Source organism: Corvus kubaryi, unplaced genomic scaffold (assembly GCF_017639235.1).
Source record: "Corvus kubaryi isolate FWS band 111438036 unplaced genomic scaffold, C.kubaryi_AGA036_p1.0 37187, whole genome shotgun sequence".
Classification (NCBI taxonomy): domain Eukaryota; kingdom Metazoa; phylum Chordata; class Aves; order Passeriformes; family Corvidae; genus Corvus; species Corvus kubaryi.
Genome location: NW_024581053.1, coordinates 1,370,014 through 1,379,990, shown reverse-complemented (window position 1 = coordinate 1,379,990; position 9,977 = coordinate 1,370,014). Strand labels below are relative to the sequence as shown.

Here is a 9,977-nt window from a genome sequence, read left to right as displayed (position 1 = left end):
GCATTTCATAGAAATGAAGTTTGAAGCTGCTTTCCACAGGTCCTGGGGCCGGTGCTGTTCCTCCCCAGGGCAGCACTGGAGCTTCCCCTGCTGAACTTCCCCGGGGCTCTGTCAGCTTTGTGTCCAACCTGGCCAGGTCCCTCTGGATGGCAGCACCTCTCTGGGGTTGGTGACATCTGGGGGCACCCTGCCCGTCGTCCGGGGCATTAATTAATGATGATAAACAAAATCAGACCCAGGATCAACCCCCAGTTCCTGGCCTCCAAGCAGACTTTGTGCCACTGATCCCCCCAGCCTACACTCAGCTTTCAGTCCACACATCTTCAGCTTCTACACTCTAATCGATCCACAAAAGCTCTCATAAGATGTTTTTATTATTGTTCTCACAGGGTTGAGCCCGTGCTGAGCTGTGTTGGTGTCAGACAGTGCCATGTCTGTTAGGAGAGCAGGTTTAGGGAGCTGAATCCAGGAGAGGGCTTAGTCCATTCAGTGCCTTAAGAAACAGCTGAGTATACCAATAGTATTTCTTGGGAAAACTTATAGTGGGGATGTGTTTTACACTTAAAACCACAGGGAGTATACTTAAATATACTAAATATACTTAAATATATATAAATGAATACATCTTTATTTTATACTTCAAGCCACATGGCAGACTCAGCGGGACACCAGAGTTCCCAGGTTGTGGCTGCTGTGGACTCAGGAATCACCTCAGATAAATGTGTTATGCCCAAGTTCTGGAGCAGGTGTTTTCCTCTCCCCAGTAAAGGAATCCACAGGTAGGCCTTTAATTTTCCTTAGCCAGGCCTTCCTTCTGGCTCTTTCCTCAGCTTCCGTGGGCTTTGCCTGCTGTGCCTGATGCTGAGCTGCCTCAGCTGCCTCATGCACCTCCTGCTCTGCTGTCAGAAGCCTGAACCCACTGTCCCTGCGGGAACCATAGGGGCAGGAGCTTAGGGGCTTTATTCCCCTGGGAACTTCATTTCTGATCTGTGCAGCTGTGCCAGGTGTTGGCTGGATCAGCTCCGAGGAAGCTGTGCAGAGATCGATGAGCTGATCCCCATCTTTGGGGCCAGGAGTATCTTTCCCATGGCCACTGGGAGTTTTCCTTTCTCGCAGTGAGCCACAAAACCTGGGACGTACAACACAGGGAGCAGGGATGGAGGATTTCACAGTGGGGCTGTGCAAGGAGTTCTGCAGCCTGAGCCGCAGCATTTTGGTTTCAAAGGGTGTCGAGATTTTTGTCACGGTCAGAGAATCACTGTGCAGCCTGGCACGCTGGAGCTGGGCTGCCTGCTCCTCTTTGTGCTGCAGGGGCGTTTTCGACATTGGCACCTTCCTCGGGCGGTGTTGCTGTGCTTCCCTGGCCTTTGCAGAGAGCTCAGTGCTGGAGCTGACTCGGGCTGGCTTGCAGGAGCTCTGCAGGGTGCTGATTGTTAAGAGGAACTTGTCAGGGGACATTGGACAGCTTGGGTCTCTCTTGGGCAGCTCAGGCTGCAAAGTGGCTTCTGCCTCCTCAGGTGCAGGGGGAGCAGGGCCCTGTTCGGCGTCACCACCTGTATCCAAAAACAAAGCAACACATTTGGGGTTGAGAGGCTTTCCCACACACTGCAGATCATAGAATCAAAGAACCACAGATTAGACTGAGTTGGGAGGAAGCCACAAGGACCATCCAGTGCATCCCCTGGCCCTGCACAGACACCCCAACCATCCCACCCTGTCCCTGGGAGCAGTGTCCAAACACTCCTGGAGCTCTGGCAGCCTCGGGGCCGTGCCCATTTCCTGGGGAGCCTGGGCAGTGCCCAGCACCCTCTGGGGGAAGAACCTTTCCCTGAGATCCAGCCTGAACCTGCCCTGGCCCAGCTCCAGCCCTTCCCTTGTGTCCTGTCTTTCACGGAGCAGAGCATCAGCTGCCATCTGATGGCCCGAAAAGCAGGAACCCTTCCTTGGCCCATCAGTTTATCTGCAGTACTCAGTTTGATTGTGGAGCTGGAGGATTTGTCATCAAACTGAATTGAATAGCTCTGGCTTAAAACAAAATCACATCACTGTGTTACAATTGAAAAGGTGCCTGGTTCTGTGTAGTCGCCTTTCCCGGCGATGGCAGATCCTGAGTGTAGGTGTTCTCTCACTTTCTCGGGTGTTTCTAATGAATAATTCAAGCCCTGAATCAGCAGCGTGTTTCCAAGCCCGCCAGCTGTGTGAATATGAATACTACTACTGATTTCTCTCTTACTCAGTTGGAAAATGACAGTGCCTGTCTTGAAAAATGTGTTGAATTGACACCAAACCCTTGTAAAAAGGCAGAAAGGTTTCACAGAAGCCTAGAAAATGACTGAACCATTGAAATGGAACAGCACATCTGCTCTCGACAACAGCAGAGAGAACGAATTATGGGCTGGGCTGAAGGCAGTGGGTGCTTGGTTTGTAGCTCAGTTTAGAAAAGCCAGAAAAGCAGAGGCTCAGTGTGATACTTTTGGGTCTTCCACGGCTCTTTGATGGCTGGCGAGACCCCGGGGACCTGTCCTGAGGCTCCTGAGCTTGTCGCTGCTCTGCGCTGGCACCCTGGCGCTTCCCTCTCCGGGACTTCTTGTCCTTCACCACCTCTCTGTCAGCGGGTAGGGAATAGTCCCACACCACATCCTCGAACTGCAGCAGCACCACTCTGCTGGGGGAGTTGGTCACCATCCTGGAGAAGGGAAAGAAGAGCCATAAAAGCACAGGAATCATGGACACGGCAGGTCCTGCCTGAGGGGCTCCTGTGCAACACAAAGCCCCGAGGCTCAAACAGATCCGAGAGAATCATCTCTCCTTGAAGGAGCGGCAGCAATTAACCCCATCAATCAGACACTGCACATTTTGACTCGTGCTCTGTGTGAGCTCTCTGGGGCTCTTTTCATTCAGCTCCAGCGCAAAATTAATTTTAAAATAATTAGGATGAGAATTGCCGGCAGCGAACAGAGCAAGATCAGTGCAGTGCTAAAGGAGGGAAGCACCTAACTGCAAATGCCATATTATCAGGGGCATTTAAATGTGGATTGGAGTGCTGTGCTATTGTTGGGTGTGGTTGGGCTGGAGTTAATTTCTTCATAGCTGCCCATTTACTGCTGTGTTTTAGTGTGGCCAACCCAGCCTTGAACACACAGCAGTGTTTTACCCATTGCTTCCAGTGGAGCCACCTTTAGTTAGAGGTGCACAAGTGAATGAAGCCGGGAGGATTTCTCATTATTGGCCTTTATAAAGAGGCTGTAGGTCAGGGAGCAGGCAGAGGCACTGTCAGGTATTGGCTTGATTCTCCAACCTCCTAAAAGCTTCTGAATTCATCTTTACAGTTGGGTCTGTATCTTCAGCTGTAGAGAAACAGGAAATTATACATTGCTCAAGAGATTAAGGAGAACTCTTCAGCCATTGTGAGCTAAACCGGATTATTGAAGTAGTTAGTAAGTAGTAGAGCCCTTTAAAAGTTATTTGTGAGAAGGAAAAACACACAGTTCCTTAATTTCAGTGTAATCTACCAAATTTGGGTCAGAGCCTGCTGGCAGCTCTTGTCACCAACCTGTTTCCTGCAACACAGAGAGAAGACAGGGGGTCCCCGCTGCTGGTGGGCTCCAACACTCTGAGGCAGGTTCCAGTCAGGAAGTTGAATATCCGAATGTGTCCATCAGCACAGCCACTGATGACTCTGAGGTACAGGAACTCCAGGGACAGGACTTCCCTGAAAACACATCAGGTGAGGGTTGGCACTTCCATGGTGCTTTCACAAGGAGAAATGGTCAGCGAGCCCTTTTGGCCTGGAGGAGGAGCAGAGCTCTGGCTGAGCCACAGCTTGTGCTGAGGAGTGGATCAGGACATTCCAAAGGCCTGACAGAGAAGTCTCAGATCACTCCACGTCCAAAGCAACAGCCCAGTGCATCCTTCCACTGGACGGTGTCCCTGCCCATGGCAGGGGGTTGGAATGAGGTGATCATAAAGTCCCTTCCAACCCAAACCATTCTGGGATTCTGTGATTCCATGCTCCCCATAGCAACCATATGGCCATGGCCATCTGCTGCACTTGGAGTTTCAGTTTTATGTCCAGGAAAATCAATGCAAACCACACGATTCTCCAGTTTTCACAGTTGTAGATACAATTAAAGTTTGAGAGAACAGCATAACACACAGTTGGTCAGCATGAAACTGGGCCACCTCTATTGCTGCCCAGGTGATGTGACACCCTGGGGCACTCAGGGGGGATCCTTGGAACATTGGACTGTGCACTCTTTGGTCATCCCTGTTTGTGATAAAGTGTTGTGGGTTTGCATTTCAGGTGGTTCCAGGTCTAAACTGAAAATGCTGCTTGTGACCACGTGGTGCCTGACAGAGCCTTTGAGACAAAGACTGGTGGAAGTGGGGATATTTCAAATCCTAAAACTGATAATTAAAGCATTTTCTGCTCCTGTAAGGGGCACATTTTTTTTACAGATTCAGTCCACTGTTGAATACAACTTCAAACACATCTGATTCCTACTTGGGATGGAAGAAAGCTATCAGGCATCTCCTAAGTTTTCCCAACATGCTCCATCCCAGGGCATATCCATCGCTGCTCCCTGTGACGAGGTGTCACTGGTCAAAGGACAAGCAGAGAACTGGGCCTTGGTGCCTCTCTAACGTCTGCAAAGGAACAGAAAAAGGTGCAACGCTCTCAGTAATCTGAGTGTAAATGGGTCTGAGGTGTCTTATGGCATCCAGGACACCAGGCTGATAGTGTTTTATAGGGTGTTACTGTGCACCCTATGGATCACTGTGTTTGTGTTACAGTCACCGAAGTGTTCTGGGCTTGGTGCTGCTGCTGAGCTCCTGGCATGGAATTAACATCCCTTTTCCATCCTTATTACGTGTGATAAAGAGATGTTACTCCGCCGAGACCTCTGTGGTCTCTGGAATGTTGTCCCTGGAGGGCAGAGAGGGGCTGTCCTGGCTGTAGGGGAAGGGGCTCAGCTGGAGCTGGGATCTCTGAGATATCTGGGCCATCTCTCAGTTTCTCTGCAGGTAAAGGGCTTCACTCCTCTCCCAGGTGTGGACTGGCACCGATTCTGGACACCTGCTCAGGGAATTCACAGACTCTCAATGCTCCCACAGCTGCCCAGCTGCTTCAGCTCCAGAAGCTGCTTCTGAGAGCGAGTTTCCCATTTGGGGCTGACCCCTGGTGCCTCCAGCCCCAGGTTAGTGAAGCTCTTCCATCATCTCCCCAGGTTTGGAAGGTTTCTATGGGAGCAGAGATGAACAAATCTAAAGAGAGCGAGCAGTGATGGGGGTGAAGCAAATCATACCCTGCCTTAAAATCAACAGCTGGTTGCAAGTCAGTTTTTTAATTATCTGCAGTTTTCTTTATTGGTTTAGACTGATTTGAGGGTTGTTCGGGGGGATTGTTTTCTTTTTTAGAAAGTCTTTGGCAAAAGTGAAACACTGTGATGAACCAGCAGAGAGTTTTGACCATTTAGCACAGAATCATCCACTTCAGAGGAAACTCACCTTGATCAGAGCCCCTGTCTCAGCACTCCAGACCTTCACCAGCCCTTGGTGGCCCCCACTGACCACGTGGGTCCCGTCCATCCTCACTGCCCACACAGGGCTGTTGTGCATCAGAGTCCTGACACATTTCCCACTCTTCAGGCTCCACACTGTTGGGGAAAAAGGGAGGAGAATTAAAAATACATCTGCCCCAATGATGAGTGTTGGGAGTACAACACGAATTAAAAAATACTACTGGATTACAGTCACACCTTGTACCTGCAGCTCTGTGAGGAGCTGAGTGTTGGCTTAAAAAGCATAATTGTATGGAAAAAAATTTAAATGTAAAGTCAAAAAAAGGCACATCTTTTTCACCTTTATTCTATAAGGAAACATCTGGCAAAGCTGAAAGTTAATACCACTTGCCCAAGAGTTGGGCTGGCATTGCAGCCTCATAGCCATTAATTCTGAATAAAAGCAGAAATAATGAGAATTTAGGTCCTGACACAATCAGAGACTGTGTGTGTGCATGTGTCCCCAGCTTAGGCTCTCGTGGAAACAGACTCTGCTTTTCACCCTTCCTTGCATCCCCATGCCTGTGTCCCACTCACTCCAACTCCAGGTCTCTGCCCTTATGCTCCCGTGTTTGCCTCTGGCCGGGAGCTGCCTCTCACCTTTCACCATCCCGTCCCCAGCTCCTGACACAAAGTGCTCCTCGTGGGAATCCAGGCAGGTGATGGTCCCGTAGTGACCAGTGAAGGTTCTCACACAGGCGCCGCTGGGAATGTTCCAGTACCTACAGAGCACCGACCCAAGAGACGTGGAACCAGATGAGCTTTAAGATTCCTTCCAACCCAAACCATTCTGTGACTTCGTGGTTATTTCCTATTTAATGTGCCCAGCTCTTCTCTCACACACGCTGGGTTAAAGTCAGGAGCTGTTCCACTAAGATGTCAGAGAAATTGGATGATCAAGTCAGGCTTAGCATTAAGTTTTACCCATATCCTACCCTTTCCCCTCTGTTTGCCACGGTTTGGGTGTCCCAGGCACAGCCTCAGCTCACCTGATGCTGAGATCAAAGCTGGTGCTGACCAGGAGCCCTTTGTCCTCACAGAGGCAGAGAGCTCCGATGGGCCCAGCGTGGCCTTGGAGCAGAAGAGGCACTTCCTTCCCTCCTGGCACACGGAGCAGCCTCACTTTTCTGTTGGCAGAGGCAGTGACCACCAAATCCCCACCACTGTAATGGATTATCCTTGTCCTGTCTGATCTGGAGAGAAGCAGTGGCTGGGGTGAGCTTTAGCTGGCTGCAAGGTCTGGGACAGCATTTCCCTGTGTTTAACTGAGCAGGGTGGGCAACACTGCCGTGGTGGATCCTCTGCAGGGCACCACAACCAGGGTCCCTAAATCTGCACTTCCCCCTTTGTATCAGGGTGGGCTCACAGAGGGGCGAGGGCTCCTCCCAGCCCCATATCCCTTGGGATACATCATGGATCACTAACCCTTATTCCTTTAAAAACAGCTTATCTTGGTATCTTTATTAAAATTTGAGATTTCTTAATGCTGATGCTGAGGAACCTTCTCTAGCCATCCAGGAGGATCTCAGGGAATGGAGCAGCTTTCCTAAAGCTGCTGCTGGCCCCACAGTCGGGCACTCTACTCACTGCTCCATGAGGACACGGATCTTGTAGGAGCCACAGAAGACATTCCTCTCTTCCAGCTCGACCTTGAGAGTTTTCATTTCCTGATAGGCTGTGTGCAGACCGAAATCCTCTGTCTGATGGCAAGAGAAATAAGGAAAAGTAACTCAGGGAGGCAGGAATGCAGCATTATTCCATAGCATTGAGCACACCAGCTCTAGTGAGGAGCCCAGGGCAGACCCAGAGTGTTGCTAAGGAAAACCAGAGTGCAGCAAGTCTCTGCTTAGTCCGGGGTTGTTCCCAGGCCATGTTCTGTGGCATAAATGGAAGCCCTGAGAGCTACACCCTTTATTCTGTGGGAGGAAGGCCCCTGTCCCCAGGGCTGTGCTGTGACTGGGGACACAGGAGGACGAGGCAGAAGTTTGGGAGTGCCTCCCGAACTCCGTCCCGCGTGGGAAGGTGCTGAGCAAGCCCTGGCCCTGAATCACTCACCATGGGGCAATCCAAACGCAGGAGTGGGAGAAGCACAAAGCAACTCCAAATTCACTGTGCTGTCTTCTGAGCCCAGTCCTTCCTCCCCAAACACTGAACTGCAGCATCCATGGAAGGCAAACAGCCTCCAACAAACCTTCGATTTACGTCTCTTGTTCTGCTCCTTGTCCTTCACTTCGATGACCTCACCCTCATCATTTAACTGGGGAATTTGCACATCGACTCTTTTAGCATAGCTTGGAATGGTTTTTCTAGGACACAACTCCTGGAATAAACCAATAGAGGCAACAATTACCGCAGAGCCCAGGCACGCAGGGGTGCTGCTCATCTCCATGGGGTGCTGAGGTTCCCTGCAAAGCTGAGCTGCACACACTGGCTTGTTGTTGAGACCTGGCTTACATTTAGCACTTCATCTATCTAAGGTTTAACTTCTGGTGAAAAATAATTGCTTTTTATTATTTTTTCCAAACTCTAATCTTAAGCTTTTAATAAGCAGCAAAATTTCGAGCTCATCTCGTCTTTGGCAGGCACTCAGTTGATTCAGAATCCAAACTCATTGAGATGAGAGGCTCTCAAAACACCTTGGTCAACACTCAAGATTCATTTTGAGCCTGTGAAATCTTCCCTGAAGCCTTTTTTGAAGGGCAGCACAGAGCTGAGTTTCTGTGCTGCCTTCACAACCCAAAGCATCAGAGGCTCCAGATTGTCTCTTGGGGGATGCCCCTTCACACCTCGCTCGGTCTGTGGCAGGTCCTGCTGGCCAGGACAAGCCTCTCCCCGGAGTTCTGTGTTCCTGTGTTCCAACCACCACCCCCAGCTCCTCACACAGACCTTGCATTTCCCTTGGCCCGTGTGGAGCAAATGGAGCTCATTCCTGAGCTGCCTCGGGAGCTGTTGTAGCTCTGCCCAATCTCCACTGCTGCCAGAAATTTTCATTGTGACCAAACTCTGCTTTCTTGGTGACGAGAAAGTTTGGATCCATTTTTAGAGTCACAGGCTCTCTAAAGGAGAGTAAAAGCCATTCTCTGGTGCTTTCTTGTGACAATGTGAAGTGTCACCTGGCTTTGCTCTGCAGCTGGAGGTAGAAGGGCCATGGCAGATTTGGGGGCAGCCTCTGGTACAAGAATTTCCATGTAGCAGCTTGGACAGTACCAAAACCCGCTCTTTTTAAAGTGCATAATAGTGGCAGGAGCCCAGGTGTCCCACCTGCAACTGCAGGAGGTCCTTCTGCACTGTGCTCCGACACTCCTTGTCCTCCTGGACCTGCCTGACCAGGAATTCCCAGTGACTATTCACAGCAGAACAGGCATCCAGGGATTTTGGATCCAAAAGCCCTGGGAAGTTAAAGGGACAGATTGGCTAATCCCCACTGGAGACCACTCCTTACCCTTAGGAGAAACCACCCCTGGAAATCAGAGCAGCTTTACCCAGGATGGACATGGACAGCTGGAGTGGCAGGAAACGAGTGAAATCCTTGGACTGGCTGTCACTGGAGCGTGACTGGAGAGACGCGGGAACCATGGTGGCATCTGAATCAGCTAAGGACGTAGGTGAGCTGTCCCCTGCATCAGGACCCTCCTGGGCAGGGCTCTCGGTGCTTTGGGGCCAAAAGCACGTTCTGGTGCCTGGCCACCTGGAAAACGGAATTTGCAGTCCGGGAAGTGCCGGAGTTTTGGTGCCATGGACAGCATCGTTGTCAGCAACGCCCTGAAAGAGCTGGGTGGTCTTTGACTCTTCCGCTCATCACTTTGGCACCGTGCGAGTGACGGGACAATGCTGGGAATGCTCCTGGGCTGCAGGACAGCTCACACCAGCGCGGCTGAGGGACAGGGGGACATCTCTTCCCCTCAGCCCTGCCCTGGAGATTGGCGAGGGCTCCTCACTTATGGAAACATCAGGGGGTCAGAGAGCCACGGGACACCGCGGGGGGGCTTGATGGGGACGCAGTACAGCGGTGTGCTCTGTACTTTGCACCTTCCACCTCCAGCAGTCACCAGCACGGGAAGGCGACAGCCCCAGGCTCCAAGGGGGCACAGCAGAGCCGCTCATGCCAAGGAGGTGGCACCGTTTCACTGAGAACAGGGGGAAACCTGCTCTTCCTTTAGCCACTGCATTTTCATCAGCAGAAGTACGACTGGAGCTGTGACATTGCAGAAGGAAAGGAAGGGACCCGCTCACCTGCCCGGGGCTCCCCGCCACCGCCACCGCCACCGCCTCGGGGCTGCCCGGCGACAGTTACCGTAATCTCCAACCGCCGCCCTAATGCTGCTAAGAGCCGCGCAGCCGCGGGCACAGCCCCTCAGCAGGCGGCGCCGGGGGATGTCAGGGTGATGGGGGATGTCAGGGTGATGGGGGATGTCA

At 51.5% G+C, this 9,977-nt stretch overlaps 1 protein-coding gene across 1 annotated transcript; it reads right to left on the bottom strand.

Moving 5' to 3' along the window:
* Positions 1-300: 300 nt before the first annotated feature.
* LOC121661692 (F-box/WD repeat-containing protein 10-like) lies at positions 301-9,804 on the bottom strand. The gene is given in 11 exon segments (XM_042022130.1): positions 301-1,553; positions 2,472-2,686; positions 3,554-3,712; positions 4,505-4,647; positions 5,509-5,657; positions 6,162-6,283; positions 6,551-6,754; positions 7,149-7,261; positions 7,753-7,881; positions 8,823-8,950; positions 9,044-9,804. Coding segments are annotated over 11 exon segments (2,298 nt in total). The 5' UTR covers positions 9,138-9,804; the 3' UTR covers positions 301-711.
* Positions 9,805-9,977: the final 173 nt, after the last annotated feature.